Below are 20,472 nucleotides of genomic sequence, written 5' to 3' on the forward strand. Positions count from 1 at the left end.
GTGGCCTCCCATTGGTCTGCTAAAATTCGCAGCCTTCCCTCAATGAGAGTCTGAGCCTGGGGCAGTCTAAGGTTTCCGGTAGTATTGGTTACCACCACCCCGAAAAGGCCTTTTGGATTTCCCCCCTCTCAGCTGCAGATACTGCTGTTGGTTCCGGGAGCAGTAAACAAATCCGTCCTGTTGGCGAAAACCTGAGGGGAAATAATCTGATTGTCTGAAGGATCCCCCATAATCCTGAGCCCTGAACTGTTGTCGTCTAAGGTAGGGTGTGGAGCGGGCAAAGCCCTTCTTAGGGTTAGAGGGTAGGATCTTACGCTCATCCTTTCCCTCGACTAATAAGGGATTAAGCGAGTCCCCAAAGAGGTCTCTCCCCTTGTATGATTCCGACACCAGACACCTCTTGTGCTTGACATGAGATTGCCATTGGTGCAGCCATAGGAGCCTTCACGAAGCCACCAAAGATGCCATGGCCTTGGATGTGAATCTGTTAGCATTCAGGGTGGCATCTGTGGTGAACTGCACAGCTGCAATTATTTTGTTAAGGTCCTGGTGTGCTCATGAATCGCCCGCTGGGATGCACTCCTTTAGCTGTTGGAGCCAACAGAGACTGGAGTGAGAAAAGAAGGACGCTGACATGGAGGCCCACACTGCCCAGGCCACTGCCTGATGATCCCGCTGGAGGACTTGGTTGGCTCATCTGTCCTCCAGCTTAAGGATGTCCTCCTGTGCTCCGGGCAGGGTGGTATTGGAATGCAGCACAGCAATAGGGCCATGGCAATCAATGTTGGGCCATAAGAGGGATTTGTCGAGAGCTGCCCACTGCCTCTGCACCATGTCGATGAATAGCTAAGGCACAGGTATCAGTTTCAATTTTCTGCTCTGTAAACAATACCTTGGCCAATGGCAGTTGAGCCAGGGCAGCAGTGATGAAGGGCGGAACCTTGACATCAGAGGATGCCTTGGCCTTAGTTAACAGCGGCTTGAACAAGGACCCAGCACGTCTTCACCTGAGAGCTCGACGTCTCTAATCTCTCCTTCTTCAGATATGGGGGAAGGGCTGCGGAGAAGGTCTGCAGGAGGCAGGTGAGTGAGTGACTGTAGGTGCCCCCACTTGTGAGACCCTGTCACCCAGCGTAGCCCAAGTGCCCCCTGACTGCACCCCCTGGGATCTCTCTTGGAGGCCTGCCGCGATACCCTGCCTGATGGCCTCTGCGAGGAAGTCTTGGATGCCTAAGCCATTGGTGGGATGGCAGGCACTGGATAGGCTGTTGGCAGTGTGATCCATTGTTCCTCAGACAGCAGGCCTGCCGCAGTTGGGGTAAAGGTGGCCTCTGCTGGCCTTGTTGCGGCCTGGGTATTGCACTACCCCAGAGCCCAGAGGTATCTATAGGGAGCATCGGACTGAAAAGCCCCTGGCTGATCTCCAGCTGTAGAGATGGCAGTGGGCTAGGCCAGCCTGCTGAGGCAGGCAAGGCATCAGCGCGCTGCTGTGTAGGCTCCCTATGGGAGATTTTGGACCTCGACTTTGATGACTTCTTGGCCTTGGACCCCTTAAGAGATGATGAGGAGGAGGAGGTCTTACTGGGTGCTTTTCTTCCTGAGAGGACTTGAGGTGGCGAACATGAGGGAGGAGAGGGCACCGTTTGCCCTATCGTGAGGCGGCCCTGATCGATTTCAGAAGTGCATCTGACAGTGCCTGCCACAAGACCTTGTCCGTTGCTGTCAGCCATCGAAGTAATTGCCCGATTGGGGTATCGAAATGGCGGCCACAACTGATCTGGGTTCTGCCCCCAGTCAAAATGGCATTAACATGCTTTTTGGTTGATCTTTCATGCTTCTTCAAGTAATTCTACTGCATGTTTGGGAATTTTTCTTTCAATCCCAAATGTCAGAGCAATACTTTATCTTTCTCAGTCAGAAAACTATCTGACACTTTCAATGAAGGAAATATTTGGATACTTTGCAAAGCTTAATTACGCTTTGTTCTAACCCATTGGTAGAGGAAATGGAAAATATGTGATTGCTGGAGATCTTTTGTCCATCTCAACTTCAAATTCAGGGATAGTAGGCTGTCCTTCTACCCAAATTATGCATGATGATATGACATAGCAGTTAGCAATAGCAGTTAGACTTATATACCGCTTCATAGGGCTTTCAGCCCTCTCTAAGCGGTTTACAGAGTCAGCATATCACCCCCACAGTCTGGGTCCTCATTTCACCCACCTCGGAAGGATGGAAGGCTGAGTCAACCTTGAGCCGGTGAGATTAGAACCGCTGAACTGCAGATAACAGTCAGCTGAAGTGACCTGCAGTACTGCACCCTAACCACTGCGCCACCTCGGCTCTTTATTTATGACATGAATAAAGAAGAATAGATTCATGTAAATAAATATTATCCTTTATCAAAAATGTTCATATAAGAATGTCTGTGTAGTAGCAGCACTTTCTTAAATTTGCTTATGTCTTAATTATGCATGCTCAAATTTTGTTAATATTTAAAAGAGGAACCCTAAGGAAGATCACAGCTGATAGCACACTGGGATTTTAAAGTAATAGTTACAGAAGAGAATGACAACTCACTCTCCTAAAATTGGACTAGCTAACCTCCCAACTCAGAGTTTCATTCCTATTATGGCCAAGAATAATATATTTCAGTTTCATTTGTTTGCTTTTTACATTTAAATGACTGTTGTCTTGCAATACATATCTTCACAATTCAGAAAGCAGGACAAAGCCAATTATAAGAAAACATAATAATTTTAAAATAACCCAAAACAAGATCGGCCGGCACTTTGATGTAAACATTCCTAAACCCCTTCTCCAAATGAAGGGAAACACATCAACACAAACCCCAATCCCAACCCTCTGTCTACCAACTTTCATGATGTGGCCCTCAACCGTCTCACAAATGCTTATTTGTGGTCCCTCAATTGGCAACAAAAATGTCCATTTTGAATTATGCCAAAATAGCCTTTCCTGTCTGAGTAGAAAAGAAAACACTTGCTGAACTGTAAGAAATGCAGCTTCTCTAGCAATTCCATAGGGAATCAAGTCAAGGCTTAATAATTATCTTTCTATTTGGGAATCTAAATAACTACATTTAATTCTCTTCTTTTTTCAAATCCCTGTGGATTTCACTGCCTTATTACAAAACTTCTAATTGTGAAATAATTGCTTCTTTACCTTTGCAATATATGGAGATATATATATGTATATATACAAATAATAATATCATTTAGAGGGGGAGAGGGGGGGAGTATGGTCAGGTAAGATCAACTGTAAGATCAACTGTATCTATACAGGATAGTCTAAGGTTCAGATTTTTCTAGCATATGAAAATCTTTGAAGTGAAACAGAGTAAATCACAGGAATGTTAATAGCTATGCCTTAGGAGGAAAAAAATACAGGATTCTTGACTAATGCCTTGTCCTGAGAATGGCAATTTTATTGGTCCTACTACTAGCATTGCTTCCTCATGTGGTGTGCAAGACTGACAGATGCAGCATCAGTAATCCACACTCACCATATCACAAGTACCATCAGCTAGGAGACCTTATGATTGGTGGCATTGTTTTTCAAGCTAGCATCTTCAGCCAGGAAATTACCTTCACTAATTTCCCCCCACCAGCATTGCCCGGCAGCTTTGTGTAAGGAATTAAATCACTGCTTGCTAATACTTCCTGGTTTTTGATCTCTGGAATAATCAAATGTAGTACTGCCATATACAATAATACTGACAAGCTTGAGCATCATTAAGGAGATGCTTCTTCTTTCTGAATACAAAGAAAAAAGAAAGACAATAGGATAATATATATTCCAATATTGAAAGCAGTATTCCCCAAACTAAAGGCCACCCAAAGTATCATTTCCAGAATTCACATTCTGATTGGGGAATGTTAGGAAATGCAGTTTATGCAGCTTGAAAATTCCCAGATTGAGGACTAGTTTAAAACTGTTTTACTGTTCTATGTTTCTCTTTTCAATGCTTTCTCCTACCAATTATCTCATCATGACAGTTTCTCTCCGTTTCATGCTTTGGATTTTGTCAACTCACATTTGTCTTCTAGTTACATAAAATTTTCCTCATTTTTAATTTAAAAAAATAATGAAATTGAATTTACACTTATACCATGGAGGATAAATAAACCCATTTCTCATATCCTGTATACCCTTTAATAAAAGATTGTAAATTTTATTACTTTGATGTAACACTGTCTTTAAACTTGCCTTGGTGTGTAAAATTAACACAAATAGTGCTAAGATCCAGCCAAATAGGGACATTGCTTTATCACTCCTCAAAGGACACGCTCACATAGATCATTGCAAGGTTTTTCTATAATGACATGAGTATTTCCAGGAAGTGAATTTATAGTAGCCCCTTTTTAATGGAATGCACTCATGTGTACTTCAACTTCTACCATTTCCTTCCTTCAACACTCTACTATTTGGTGAGTTGAAACCCAGAGTCGAAATTCATCACTTAAGTACCTGTCTGGGAAAGGTTGTTCTGTAATTTTTATTACGAATTAGAATTATTTTCCAAATATTGTGCTTTATCACTGTTTTCCTTTTTGAAAATATTAAGTGATAATTTAGAAATTTAATCCTCTTTCATAATAAAATCACACACATCCGATGGATCTTTGTGGATATATAAAACAGCAGTTTGAGTATCTATCCCTCCAAATGCAACTATTGTTGAATTTTGAGCTCTTTTCAGATTTCTCTATTTTTCTCTGTCTCATTTTTTTTCCTTCAGGAACTTCTTACCATACTTTCAATGTTGTTCAGTTTCTTCTGATTTAAAATATTTTGAAAAAAATACTTTCTATATGAGCACATTCATTGCTTACATTTTTGATATTTAAAAAGATAAGTTGATGTTTGTTATCCTGAACTGTGCATTTTTTCAATATTTCAATACCGAAATATAAATTACTTGGCAATCAGGTTTCATGAAGGTTTTCAATATTACATGCTTGAGTGCACAACTATGTGCGTTCATGTTAAGTATGTTGAACTATGCTGGATCACAGTATTAATTTTGAGTTGCCATATTTAAAAAGACCTATTACCAGAAATGGAGAATTGCTGTATCATAAATTTGAATAGTTATTTTGCTTAGCAATACTCAGCTTTTTTTAAATAAATATATTAGGCATAACTCCATATCTCTCAAAGTTTTAGTGATATGTTAGATTTAAAAAAGAATCTATATAGTATAGACATTTAAATAATGGATATCTGTATAACTGGAATGTGAACATCAATGCAAAAGTGAATTCCAAATTCTTTACAAAATTATGCACACAGGGCAAAATTACAAATAAAATTGCAAAATGACCGTTTTTGACAAATATATTTAACATGTGTATTTTCACAAACATTCAGAGAATGTGTGCATGTGTTTTTTTTAAAAAAAACCCAATTTCTTTGTAAAATGATAATGGGTGACCAAACCTTACATATGAAAATCTCAGAGAACCCCAAATTAATATTTGTCCATTACTAATTTAGATGGGAGAGGTTCTGTTATTTCATACTGTACATATTTGGACTTCAAAGTCAAAATGCTGCAAGGTTTACACTGATATGAAAACCACTTCACTGCATCTTAACAGTATAAGCTTGCGGCTACTAGTTTACAATATCAGACAAATAGTGGAACTAGCCTGCTCAATTTTTCTACCTCAATAATTCCTGCCTAGAAACCAGTAATAGTTCAATATGGAATAGCACTCTCATATGCAGCACAAATCTCATTGTAGCTTAATTCCTAAGAATTACCAGCACATCCTGGCTTTGGAATTCGCTGTGAAGGAGATCAATGAAAACCCACAGATCTTACCCAATCTCACCTTGGGCTTCCGCATCTATGACAGCTATGATAATGCTAAGAGCACATATCATACCACCATGCTACTTCTATCATCCATGGAGGGGTTGATCCCCAACTACATATGTAACCCTCACAACAGTGCAATAGCTGTTGTCGGGGGACTGGATGCCCATATCTCACTTTATGTGGCGACTATGTTGGATATCTATAAGATTCCACAGGTAAGATACTTTTATCTATATGCCAATTTAATAATGTTTTCAATTTCTTGATTATTCTGAATGTTGTATTGAACTCCAAACTATAATTGAGTATTTCTGTATTTCCAACAGTCATAGTATCATAAGTAGTCCCATTGAATTGAATCCATCATATATTTACCTGCAGTTATGTCCACTGACTACATGGCATATGTACTTGTAAGGAATTTAAGAAATGTTGAACTAGAGTTTTAATTACTGCATCACGTTAATTTTTGTTGCATTTAATTTCCATACAAGACTGCTCTACTTATTGTAAATCAATGAACAGAACTATAGAATACAATACAATACAATAGCAGAGTTGGAAAGGACCTTGGAAGTCTTCTAGTCCAACTCCCTGCCTAGACATGAAAGCTTATACCATTTCAGACAAATGGCTAAGGGTTAGGGTTAGGGTTAGGGTTAGGGTCTTCTTAAAGACTTCCAGTGTTGGGGCATTCACAACTTCTGGAGGCAAGCTGTTCCACTGATTAATTGTTCTAACTGTCAGGAAATTTATCCTCAGTTCTAAGTTGCCTCTCTCCTTGATTAGTTTCCATCCATTCCTTCTTGTTCTACCCTCAGGTTCCTTGGACAATAGTTTGACTCCTTCTTCTTTGTGGCAACCCCTGAGATATTGGAACACTGCTATCATGTCTCCTCTAGTCCTTCTTTTCATCAGACTAGACATACCCAGTTCCTGCAACCGTTCTTCATATGTTTTAGTCTCCAGTCCCCTAATCATCTTTTTTGCTCTTCTCTGCACTCTTTCCAGAGTCTCAACATCTTTTCTACATCCTAGTGACCAAAACTGGATGAAGTAATCCAAGTGTGGCCTTACCAAGTCATTATAAAGTGGTATTAACACTTTACATGATCTTGATTCTATCCCTCTGTTTATGCAGCCTAGAACTGTTTTGGCAGCTGCTGCACACTGCTGGCTCATATTTAAATGGTTGTCCGCTAGGACTCCAAGATCCCTCACAAAGTTACTACTATTGAGCAAGGCACCATTTGTACTGTACCTGTGCATTTCATTTTTCTTGCCTAAAGGTAGAACGTTATGCTTTTCACCATTGAATTTCATTTTATTAGATAGTGCCCAATGTTCAAGTTTGTCAAGATCCTTCTGTATCTTAAGCCTATCTTCTGGAGTGTTGGCTATTATTGCCAGCTTGATGTCATCTGCAAATTTGATGAATTCCCCATTTATGCCTTCATCCAAATCATTGATGAAGATATTGAAGAGTACTGGGCCTAAAACAGAGCCTTGGGGAACTCCACTGCATACTTCTCTCCATATAGATGCAGTTCCATTGAGGACTACACGTTGAGTGCGGTTGGTCAACCAGTTATGAATCCATCTGGCGGTGATGCTGTCTAACCCACATTCTTCTACTTTATCTAGTAGTAGGTTATAGTGTACCTTATCAAATGCCTTACTGAAGTCCAAGTAAACTATATCGACAGCATTCCTCTGGTCCACTAATTTTTTCACTTTGTCAAAGAATAAAGCATGTTTTGTGAGCACAGCAATTTTACTCACACTAACTATTGCTTAATTTTATAAACTCAGTCCTTTAGTTTCAATGAGATCCATAAGAAATCAATGTAAGAGTAAAATACTTCTAAATAAGCCTACACCTAATATTATCTTTACACACAACTATAAGTGCTTCAGAAGGTAATTGTTTAAATATATTTCAGTTCAGATTCAGACTTGACAATAGCATAGAGACAGCTTTGGGACACTTAAAGTAATCTCTGAAGGAAGTAGAAGATGGACAATTGTCCTAGCTTAGGCTTGTGGATATCTCAATGGTGATTAGTATCACCAACTAGAGTTTCTTTTTGGAATGCCTTTGAGAATGCAAGATAGATTGCATGGTTCTTTCATGATATTGTTCCTATCTCAAGGATGCATTTCAGAAAGTACTATTGGGAGATTCTTGTTCTATTCCATATGATTAGATATAAAGGGTTGTAAGAATCATTCTTGTGCTCTATGCTATTTATGAAGCCACTGGGTATGATCATCAAGTACTACAAGGGAAGTGTCTCAATGTAGGTTCCAGAATAACAAAGTTGGAAGGAACCTTGGAGGTCTTCTAGTCCAACCCCCTACTCAAGCAGGAAACGATACCATTTCAGAAAATGATTTATCCAATATCTTCTTTAAAAATTCCACTTTTGGAGCACTCACAATTTCTAAAGGCAAGTCATTCCATTAATTAATTGTTCTGTCAGGAAATTACTCTTTAGTTCTAGGTTGGTTCTCTGCTTAATTAGTTTCCATCCATTGCTTTTTGTCCTGCTTTCAAGTGCTTTGGGGAATAGATTGACCCCTTCTTCTTTGTGGCAGCTCATTAGATTTTGGAACACTGCCATCATATTACCCCTGGTCCTAATTTTCATAATAAACAGATCATCAGAAATGTTTTGGTTCTACTTGGATTCGCTTGAGGTCTGGATTGTGGTAAATAAATTGAAAATGAATCTAGAGAAGCCTAACAGCATGCAGATGACAAAGTTATTTTGAATCAATAAATTCATTTGTCCCAAATGGAAATATTTTTCCACCATGAATCAAGTTTATAATTTAAGAAAAGTCATAGACCTTCTTCTGCCCCTTAGTATTCAAGGCAGTGTAGTTGGTAGAAGTATTAATGATAATCTGTGAATAGTTTAACATCTGTACCCCTTTTCAATCAGGGAAAAGCTGGTTACCATTAGCCATCTGCAGAGTATGTATTACTCATTTAGCCAAAACCAATGGGCTGTTCCCAGGAATCTTTTTAAAGGAATTACACAAATTAAAAGATCAATTATGATATCATTGGAAGCATAAAATATCTCCCTCAGTTAAGGTGCACTGGATTTCACTTGTTTCCCATTCCAAATTCTCATTACATTTACATCTTGTTTATGGTTGCTGTAGTGCAGCAGTCAAGGCAAGACACTGGGCTAGAAACCAGGAGACTGATTTCTACTATCGCCTTGGGTATAAAGTCAGATGTGTGTCTTTGATGTAGCCATTCTCTTTCAATCACTCTTTTCCATTGCCTAGGGAGGAGGCTATGGCAACCTACTTCCAAAATAAAACTTGCCAAGAAAATTGCAGGGATTGGTCTAGGCAGTCACCAGCATTCAAAAACTCACTCAAAAACACACACACAACATAACTGTTTGGTCTGTTCTATTTGAATTCAAATGCATTAAATTAAATGTCTTTTTATTTCATTTATATCTCAAAAATCTACATTGCTAATGTATCTTATCCATTATATAAGCTGTAAAAATATGATATACATACTCTATTTATTTTTATTTATTTATTTCATCAAGTATGAATTAGATAACAGATATAAGTATAGAGATGATTAGGAATACATGAAATGAATACAAATACAAGGGAATATAAGGAGAGGGATGGTAGGCATGATGGTGCACTTATGCACCTGCCATAAAGACCTTTTAGGAATGGGGTGAGGTCAACAGTAGGCAGTCTAAGGTTAAAGTTTTGGGGGTTGGGGAAGAAACCACAGTATCAGGTAGTGCATTCCAGGCACTGATAACTCTTTTACTGAAGTCGTATTTTCTGCAATCAAGTTTGGAGTGGTTTACCATAAGTTTGCATTTTTGTGAGCTCATGTGTTTTTGTAGTTGAAGCTGAAGTATTCATTGATAGATAGGACATTGTAGCAGATAATTTTATGTACTATGCTTAGGTTGGATCAAAGACGGTGTAGTTCTAAATTGTCTAAGCCCCAAAACTGGTGGCATGAGGTATTCTGTTGCGAGCAGAGGAGTGGAGGACTCTTCTCATGAAATATCTCTGGACTTGTTCGATTGTATTTATGTCTGATATACAGTGCAGGTTCCAGACAGATGAACTGTATTCAAGAATTGGTCTAGCAAAAGTTTTGTTTGCCCTAGTTTGCAGTTCAATATTACCAGAAAAGAAGCTACGCAAGATTTGGTTAACAATTCTTAATGCCTTTTTGGCAATGCTGTTATAGTGAGCTCTGGCACTTAGATCATTTGAGATGAGTACTCCAAGGTCCTTAACAGTGTGGGGGTCATCTATGATGTCATATCCACTCAGCTTGTATTTTGTATTCTGATTTTTTCTGCCAATGTGTAAGACAGAGCATTTGTTGGATGAGATTTGGAGTTGTCAATTTTTTGACTATTCTGACACATAGTCACGGTCTTTTTGTAGGGTAGCAGCATTGTGAGTGATATTGAATAGTTTTACATCATCAGTGAAGAGTTGCTTATAATATGATCACAAAGGTCATTTATGTAAAGAGTGGGTCCTAAAACGCTACCTTGGGGGACACGGCTGTTAACAAGTACAGGGTTTGATAAGATGTTTCTTATTTTGACTACTTGTTGCTTGTTTGATAGGAACACATCTATCTATTTATGCAGGGAACCAAATATGCCATAAGATTTTAGTTTTAAAATTAGTTTGTCATGTACTACTGAATCAAAAGCTGTACAGAAGTCTATGTAAATTGCATCTATTGCTTTACCCTAGTCGAGTTGTGAGGTCCATATGTTTTTGCAGTGTAAGAGTTGCAGATTGCAGGATAGATTTTTTCTGAAGCCAAACTGCTTGTTAGAGGGTAGGTTGTTGTCTCAAAGTAGAGGGTAATGGGTTGGTTTATGATTGATTCCATGACTTTGCAGGTGACACAATGTAATGAGATTGGTCTGCAATTTTCAACTAGGCTGGGGTCACCCAGGGATGACTATGGCTAGTACCATAAGTTTGGCAAGGAGCTGGTTTTGAAGGATACTTCATAGATTATGCAATGGTGGTTGAGAGGTTTTTTAAGAAGTAGGCACATAATCCATCAGGGCCAAAAGATAGATATAGTTTTAGGTTGCGTAGTGCCTTTTCAACAGCATCTTCTATAAAATCAATATGAAGTAGATTGTTGTAATTGGTTGTGGTACAACTGGGAAATGTGGGGCATGAGCCGTTGATATTTACAAAGACTAAACCAAAGAATGTGTTGAAGAGGTTGGCTGTAATGGTTTCACCATTACAGTCTTTCCTGTTTGGCCCTTTTAGTGGTGGGATGGATCTTGAGTCTTTAAGTTTGTTGTTTATAAAATTATAGAAGGCCCAGGTGGATTTTGTGCATAGTAGGTTTTCCTTCTGTTTGCTATGATAATTGATGCATTCTGCCTTTATCTGTCGGCATAAGATTTTTAAAGTTAGCTACATAGCCAGTTTTCTTTTTGTGCCAGAGTGTTTTTTTTACTGAAGCTTCCTTATTGTTATTGGCAACTTGTTGTTCCTGGTTTTGGTGGTTATTAGAGGTACGTATTGTTTGATGATTCTTTTGATTTTGTGCAAAAAATATTATAATGGTCTTCGGCAGTGTTGCAGACAGTGAACAGAGTTTGCCAGTCAATGGACAAGAGGTCCTCAGTTATGAGATTATAGTTGGCTTTTCTAAAGTTATACTTTGGGATTCTATCATTATTATCATTTTTGTAAGGACATAAATTGAGACAAAGGTCAATCATGCTGTGGTCACTGTTGGAAAAGGGTTTATTTATTTGTAGACCATAGATTGAATGTAAACTATTGCAGAAAATGAGATCTAGGCAGTTGTTGCATCTAGTGTTGTTTGTTACTAGTTGATCCAATCCCAGATTAGCAGTAATGGCATGGTTGTATGTATTGTTTCTGTTGTACATTCATTTAGGATCCAATTAATAAAAGGTGGATTGAGGTCACCAAGAAAGATAACAGGATGTGGGCAAGAGGTTGCCCACGTTAGTAGTAAAGTTACACTGTTTCCTGAAAATAAGACCTCCCCGTATAATAAGCCCAATTGGGCTTTTGAGCACAATGCGCTAAAAGTAGCCCTCCCCAAAAAATAAGCCCTCCCCAAAAAATAAGCCCTCCCAAAATATTGCAGCACTGTTGCAGTTATGAGGTGACCAAGTTTGCTGCCTCCTGTACCTCAAAAGTAATAAGACATCCCGAAAAATAAGGCCAAGTGCTTATTTCAAAAGTCAAAAGAAAGTAAGACACGGTCTTACTTTCAGTGAAATACAGTAGTTTGTTTGCATGTACCAGATCGTAATCAGGGGCTCTGTAACAAAGCAAGAAGAAAAATGTGGTGTTTAGGGGCAGCTTGTATAACTATGTATATATAAATAACATATGTGTATATAAATAACATGTATATAATATATCTTGCCTATATAATATTGGTTGTTTTATGTATTTTTCATTAGACATCATGAGTCTAAATTAATTAGCAGAAATGCAAATTCACCAAGATTCAAGTTGAGATTCAGTTCAATTAAAGATTTGGTATAGACACAGCTATATTTGTTTTATTTTCCAACACAATGGAGGGAAATGACAAGGATAAATAGATCTTTTAAAAAACAATAAGATTGCAATTTTTAATCAAGTATCCTAAATGGTTACATGGCAAAATATTTTGGGAACTATTTTCCCATTTTAAGACAGAAATAGTACAGATTAGGAAAGAATAGCACAGCAGAAAATCTTCTCAAACTGAGAACCTAGATAAATAAGACTGTTTTAAAAAGTAAATTCTTATTAAACTTTGAACAAACTGCCATCCTCTAATCATTACCTGACATTGAGTATGGAAAGGCGGTTCTGAAATAATTCTTTACCTGCTTCTTGTGAATAGATTTAAAAAACGTTTGGAAGCTGATCCCAATCTGTATCTGTTGAAGGTATAAAGTTGACAAGTAGTGAATGTGGATCAAACATCACCACTCAAGCTCCATCCTCCACATACATATGTGTATGCTATATTTTGATACAATTAACAAATGGCAGGTCTTCTCTGTAATGTCCTGAAACAGTTATTTTTTTATTCTAGTGTTACCATATTTGGGAATTGTATGCTCCATTGTTTATATAATATGTAAAGAAGGACCCTGTGTTATTGGCAATTATAGCAAGCCCATAAGTTCAAAGCTGGTATTCAGAGGTGGTATTTTGCCGGTTCGTACCCTTTCAGGCGAACTTGTAGGGGTGGCAGCACAAGGCTCTGCACATGCCCAGACGTGCTCCCACTACCAAAGAGGTAGTAAAGAAAAGAGGTTTTGAGCCACACAGAGAATAATGAAGGCTCACTTGGGCCATGAGAAGGCAGGACAAATAACAGAAAGAACACATTTTTCTTTGAGAGGGAATCACAGAAAATGGGGAGCAATGCATCTACAGATTGGAAAGAGTCAACAGGGCAAACTAAAGACCAAACAATAGACTGAGAAATAAAGATAAGAAATAAAAGGGTGTACATTTAAAGATGTGCTGACCATCCACGCAAAAGGATCAAATTTATTTATTTATTTAGAAAGGTGCCTGCTTTGAAAGCACATGTACTATTTTTGTCTGGAAAAAATGTTACAGGGTAAATCTACATTTATTTCCCTTAAACAAATTCTATCAAACTAAGTGGCACCAAAAAGTATTTCCTGTATATTCTAAATACTGTATGGAAAGACATTGGGAATAATGCTTGAGCCATTAGGAACCTAGAAACCCCTTGAAGTTCCAGATGATATCCATGTCATGGCACTTGATTCAATGCATCATCTTGAATTACCCAAACATTCATATAACAGAATAACAGAGTTGGAATGGACCATGAAGGTCTCTAGTCCAATTCCCTCCTCAAGCAGGAGAACCAATATGATTTCTGAAAAGTTGCTGTCCAGTCTCTTCTTGAAAGCCTCCAGTGATGAAGCACCCACAACTTCTGAAGCAAGCTGTTCCATTAATTAATTGTTCTCACTGTCAGAAAATGTCTCCTTATTTCTAGGTTGAATTTCTCCTTGATCAGTTTCCTTCTGTTGTTCCTTGTCTGGCCTTTGGAAAATCTCTTTCCTCTCTGTGACAGATCCTCAAATTTTGGAATACTGCTATCATGTCACCCCTGTTCCTTCTCTTCACTAGACTAGCTATGCCCAGTTTTGACTGAATGCCCAGTATTTAATTTTAAGCAATTATTAAATCTAAGGCAATCTCCTTGATTTCACATAGAAATAGTAATATGTAATGTAGAGGATCTGCAAACATTATTTGTATTAGTAGTGTGGAAGATTGCCTTATATGACTGATGTAATTGTTATTATTATCATCTACATTATGTAGCTTGTTAGGACAATCTGAAAAAGCTGTACAGTTTTGACTATTATTTTCTCTTCCATGTCTCATCAGCTCATTTATGGCTCTGCTCCACTGATGAATGATAAAACTCCAGGCCTTTCTTTTTACCAGATGGTTCCACCAGAAGCCCTTCAACATGCAGGGATGGCATCACTACTCCTGCATTTCAACTGGACCTGGATTGGTCTCCTTGCAGTGGATAGTGAGCATGCAGAAGAAATTATACGAAATGTGGTCCCACTTTTTTTCAAAAAAGGAATATGTTGTTCTTTTATTGAAAAACTCCCAAAATATAGTGATGTAAGTGGATTGGAAGGTATGATTATTCAGGGAGCAAAAGTATATGAGCTTATGATGGACAATAAAACGAATGTGATAATTGTCTTTGGAGAATCTACCACCATGGGGACATTGAGATGGTTCACATATCTACCAAATATCACAGATGTGACAAGTAAACCTAAAGGAATTGTATGGATACTGAATGCTCAGATTGAGTTTGCTTCATCAGCATTTCAACGCGATTGGACAACAGATATAATCAATGGTGCTCTTTCTTTCACAATGCAATCTGTTGATCTACCAGAGTTTAAATCATTTGTTAAGAAAAAAAATCCCTTCGTTGCCAAGGAAGATGGATTTATCTATCTGTTCTGGCAAAATGTTTTTGCCTGTGATATGCCTGACGCAGTTCTGGATGATGTGCCTGAGAAAATTTGTAATGGGGAAGAGAATCTTGAGACCATTGCTGGGCCTTTTTTTGAAATGAGAATGACTGGTCACAGCTACAGCATCTATAATGCTATTCATTCTTTAGCTCATGCTTTACATGCCATGTCCTCCTCAAAACATAAAAGAAGAGGTCTGACAGACAGGATGGGAGGGAAGATCCATAAAAAAGACTTCTGGCAGGTAATGGACCCAAAGATCTTATTTGGTTCAGGAGCAACGGTGTTTGCATGATGGCAAGGCTGATCTCCATTTCCTCAATTCCTGTCCCTCACAAATCTCACATGGATCTATATCTGTATGTGTAACTGTTTAACTCTGAACAGCATGCAGATTTTAATTTATTGGATCTAGTTGATTTTATATTAAATAGCATTCAAATGATAAAAGAATGGTTAGCAAAATTAAGAGGTTACTGAAATCCATTACCTTCCATCTCTCCTATCATACATTTTCTAATTTTCTTCCAACAATCCTATAAATTATACTCTTAACTCTTCTTTTAATTCTATTAAAAAGAGAAGTAATATACATAGAATGCATCTACATATCCATTTGCCTCTTCTGAAAATTACCACAATGGAGAGGAATAATTTAACCCTTCCAATACTCTTGCATTTTTCTTTTGATTTAGTTCCATAACTTTCTGAGAACTGTATCTTTTAACAACAGTGCTGGAAAACTTGTTTCATTTGATCAGAATGGGGTTGTAAGAGGTGGATTTGACGTTACGAACTGGATTGTTTTCCCAAACCAATCATTTATTCGACTGAAAATTGGAAATATAGATCACTTACATCCTCCAGATGAAATGTTAAACATCAATGATGAAAACATTTCATGGCACAAATGGTTTAATCAGGTAAATCTGAATTTTATTTATTGGTTGAATGACTTATTGATTTCATTTATGTGAAAGAAAATGTTATAAATATTATTGAATTCACAGTTTGAATTATATTTTTCTCTATTCAAAAATTTGACTTCATTGTATTTGGTAAATATTAGGAAAGTTAAGCAATCTGGGTAAGTGAACTTTTCTTACAACTTGCGGTTGGCTGCATTTTAATTAATAATTCCATATTAAAATGAATTCTCCTATATTGGATCTTGTCGCAACCAAATCTCCGTCAATAGAAAAATCAGACAAGGTTACTTAATTTTGGTTTAATTCTACAGCTTCTATACTTACAGAATATAGCATTCAGATTATTTCATTCATGTAAAAGCACAACAAAAAGATTGACAATTAATAAACAAAAGAAATTAAAGGCATAACTTAAGAGAAAACAAAATTCTGAGTATCTCATTATAGTCCTCACCTACACCATTCACTTTATTTTTCTATTTATTTCTCTTTTTGCTTTTGTATTTGCTTCTACCACATACATAGACCAATTCATGTACAGCTTTTTCTTCTTCAAATTTCTCATCTCCCTGTTTCTGAGAATCTCGTCAATTCTATCCAGGTTTTCCATTATCTAGATGCTTTCCATTAATTCATTATGTCTTTAGATGTTTGAAATGAAATCCTCATTTATTTTCTCCCTATAGACCAATCATGCACAATGTATTATCTTAGAAATTTAGAAATTCATGTACTATTGAATAATTTTCCATCTAGAAGTAAATGCTGATTGCTAATGCAGAATTAACTATACTACTATGGTCAGTTCATTGTTTTAATGGAATAGGCAAAGGTAAATAAGTTCCTAAGCATGGAATATATGAATTAAAAGAGATAGAAATCTCTTAACCAAACTTTCCCCCCTTTTTGAGATGTCAGAGCTATGTTTTAAAACCAGCAAGATGGCTTGGAAAGATTACAATCCCTAAATATAAGAGATCACTTCCATTGGCCTACTTTGATGCATTGCATAAAGTCGACTTAAAGGAATTTTTTTTTAAATGTCAAATTGAGCATTATTACCCACATGAAACAGGAAATACTTCAACAAAACTCATTGAAATTTGTTGCTATTTCAATAATCTCATCCAAATCCATTATATGAAATTGAGTAATATTATCCAGGCTCTTTTAATTACTGAAAGAGGACACAATTAGTTTATGACACAACACATGTTATAATAATATGGCTGAGAGATGAACTAATTTGACTACTTGTAAGCTTTTAGCATGTCAAGTAAGCTATCCTGATCTGCCTTTACTACTTTATCATCAGATGTTTAATTGACTGCATAACTTTAAACATTCTATACTTGCTCTGAAAATACCCACAATTTGTTCTCAGAATTTCTAATGGGCCCACTGGACAAGCAGTTTCAAACTCCTATTCCAGAACATTATTTCCCCTTTTTTATTATTTCTAGGTGCAACCTATTTCTGCATGCAGTCAGAGTTGTTTTCCTGGTTTTAGCAAAAAAGTGAAGGAAGGGAAGCCATTTTGCTGCTATGACTGCATCCCTTGTCCAGAAGGGAGAGTTTCAACTGAGATTGGTAATCTGAGTTCTTCATTTATATGAATACTGTAGGGGACCATCATTAAAAGTTAAAATGGATTTAAAGGAGGTTAAAGAGGTTTTTTTCTCTGTTGTTGTTATTGTTTCTACTTTCATCTGAGTAATGGTTCATATGAGCCATAGTGGCTCAGTGGTTAGAATGAAGTACTGTATCCTACTAACTCTGCTCTCTTTACTTGGAATTCAATTCCTTTGATCCTGACTTGCTCAAGCCTTCCATCCTTCCAAGGTCGGTAAAATGAGGGTCCAGATTGTTGGGACTCTGTAAAATGCTAAGAGAGTGCTATAAAGCACTGTAAAGCTGTATATAAGTCTAAGTTCTTTTTCTGGTGCTATCTAAATATGATATATATGTATAGATTTTACAAATTTTATGAAGTAAACTAATAGATGTAATTCACCATATACCTTAAATTGAGAGACGCAGTGGCTCAGTGGCTAAGATGCTGAGCTTGTTGATCAGAAAAGTCGGCAGTTCAAATCCCTATAATGGAACATAATGGAGTGAGCTCCCATTACTTGTCCCAGCTTCTGCCAACCTAGCAGTTCTAAAGCATGTAAAAATGCAAGTAGAAAAATATGAACCACCTTTAGTGGGAAAGTAACAGTGTTCTGTGTGCCTTTGGCATTTACGCATGACTACAGAGATGTTTTTGGACAGCGCTGGCTCTTCAGCTTTGAAACGGAGATTACTACTGCCCCCTAGATTTGGGATTGACTAGCACATATGTGCGAGGGGAATCTTTACCTTTACCTTTATATCTTAAACGAACCCATTCCACAATTACATGCATCCAAATGAAGAGGAATAAAGAAGATTCATATTGAAACCATCAAAGAATAAGACAGCATTGTTTATTGAGGCAACTCAAAAGGAAAAATTAAAAATATTAATTTTAATGGTCATTAAATAGTCAGAATATAGAGGCTAAAATTGTTTTAAAATAAAATATTTTTACTTTTATAAAGCAAAGGGACATAATAGAAATTACAATATTATTATAAATTTAGCAAGCCTTTGGTTTCATATTTTCTCTCTTATTTATTTACTTACAGAAAATCTACTATTTATTAATTCATAATAAAATCTATTTTTACATCAGCTAAATGAAGGTGGCTCCTGTGATTTCTGAGGCTTTCCATATCAAAATCTTAAAAGTTTAAGTTTCTATTAGAATTACAATAATACCATACTGATGAATTTATGATTTGCATGATAAATTAACATTCATATCTTTTTCTTTCAGACAGAAGTGAATGTTCCAAATGCAAAGAGAAAACCTATCCCAACAAGAAAAGGGACTTCTGTATACCCAAAATAATTAGTTTCTTGTCTTATGAAGAACCTTTAGGGATCAGTTTAGCCTCTTTTGCACTTTCTTTTTCTTTGGCCACAGTTCTTGTGCTAAGTGTGTTTATGAGGAATCACAACACTCCCATAGTCAAAGCTAACAACCGGGACTTGACCTACACTCTCCTCATTTCCCTCCTGCTCTGCTTCCTTTCAGTGCTACTATTCATTGGCCAGCCTGGAAAAGTGACCTGTCTTCTCCGACAAACAACTTTTGGAATGGTTTTCTCAGTGGCCGTTTCTTCTATTTTAGCCAAAACCATCACAGTGGTTCTTGCTTTCATGGCCACCAAGCCAGGATCTAGCATGAGAAAATGGGTGGGGAAAAGATTAACTAATTCCATTGTTGTTTCCTGCTCCCTCGTCCAAGCAAGTATCTGTATTTTGTGGCTGTCAATGGCACCCCCATTCCAAGATGTTGATATGGTCTCAGTGACTGAAGAAATTGTACTGCAATGTAATGAAGGTTCTGTGACCATGTTTTATTGTGTCCTTGGCTATATGGGTTTCCTGGCTCTTATCAGCTTCACAACAGCTTTTCTTGCCAGGAAATTACCTGACAGTTTCAATGAAGCCAAGTTCATCACCTTCAGCATGTTGGTCTTCTGCAGTGTTTGGTTGTCCTTTATCCCAGCATACCTGAGTTCCAAGGGGAAATACATAGTGGCTGTAGAGATTTTTTCCATTTTAGCATCTGGTGCTGGGCTTCTAGGTTGCATCTTTTCCCCAAAATGTTATATCATTGTGTTCAGGGCTGAACTGAATAATAGGGAACAGCTAATAAGAAGAAAAGACTGATAAAAATAAGTGTCTATCTTCTTTCTCAACATTTTAAATCTAGATTTCTTTGTAGACACTGTTTATTATTTACAAAAATGTCTCTTTTAGCTTCCGATTTATATAAATTTCCTCTATTCTCCAAAACCTCTCATTTGTAATTTAAAAAACTGAATCATTTTTTAAAGTAACAGATAATTATCCTGCAAACTATGCTTGTTCAATTTTATTTTTTCTTACCCTTTTCTTAAAGCATATTGTCATATTTGTACCCTTTTCTTAAAGCATATTGTCATTTCAATTTACCATATTTCTTGGACTATCAGACGCACATTTTCCCCCACTAAAAGAAGGTGAAAATTTGGGTGCATCTTATATACCGAATGTAGCCCCGCCCACCCACCATTCCCTACCATTTGGCCTCTGCCTCCTAGCAATTTACCACCTTGTAGCAAATGGGAAAAATGGGGCTTGCAAAGACGGCAATAGGCTACAGTAATCCCTGCAGCTGGAAACAGCTGATCATTGGGAGAGCTTGCTGAAATGCTAAGTGAAACTTGCTATTTGATGCAACAAGGCAAATTGCTGAGAGGCAGAGACAGATTTATTTATTTTTCTTCTAATCAGGCTAAACTGAAACAGGCTGTTTGATGAAAGAAGGTAAGTCAATAAGTATAAATGCCTATAGAATGTTCAAATTATTAGACTTATTTTTTAAAGACTGCTTTATTATTATTCTATACAACTTAGGGAAAAATGAGAAAAAAGCTACCAATGTGTGAGGAATCAGATCACAGCTGCCTGCGAACCCTTGACTAGCAGTCAGTGATACAACACAACAACAACAACAACAACAGAGGAAAACCCT

General features: G+C 37.2%; 1 protein-coding gene across 1 annotated transcript; it reads left to right on the plus strand.

Annotated features, from left to right (window-relative positions):
- Positions 1–1,759: 1,759 nt before the first annotated feature.
- On the plus strand, positions 1,760–19,625 carry LOC106555872 (vomeronasal type-2 receptor 26-like). Its single transcript, XM_087714645.1, has 7 exons — positions 1,760–1,820; positions 3,464–3,647; positions 5,769–6,060; positions 14,318–15,178; positions 15,630–15,857; positions 17,327–17,453; positions 18,724–19,625. Exons 1-7 carry the CDS (start codon positions 1,760–1,762, stop codon positions 19,623–19,625), a joined length of 2,655 nt encoding a protein of 884 aa, XP_087570771.1.
- Positions 19,626–20,472: the final 847 nt, after the last annotated feature.

The sequence above is a fragment of the Thamnophis sirtalis genome, unplaced genomic scaffold, assembly GCF_051295495.1.
Source record: "Thamnophis sirtalis isolate CommonGarterSnake01/CBP01778 unplaced genomic scaffold, rThaSir2_p1.2 scaffold_4, whole genome shotgun sequence".
Lineage (NCBI taxonomy): Eukaryota > Metazoa > Chordata > Lepidosauria > Squamata > Natricidae > Thamnophis > Thamnophis sirtalis.

Excerpts from the sequence above, each read along its gene's own strand:
- LOC106555872 (XM_087714645.1), top strand. The coding sequence starts at position 1,760 with ATGGCGGCCACAACTGATCTGGGTTCTGCCCCCAGTCAAAATGGCATT. Across the intron at positions 1,821-3,463 it reads TGGCATTAACATGCTTTTTG|CATTGCTTCCTCATGTGGTG; the intron begins GTTGATCTTTCA and ends TCCTACTACTAG. Across the intron at positions 17,454-18,723 it reads GAGAGTTTCAACTGAGATTG|ACAGAAGTGAATGTTCCAAA; the intron begins GTAATCTGAGTT and ends TTTTTCTTTCAG.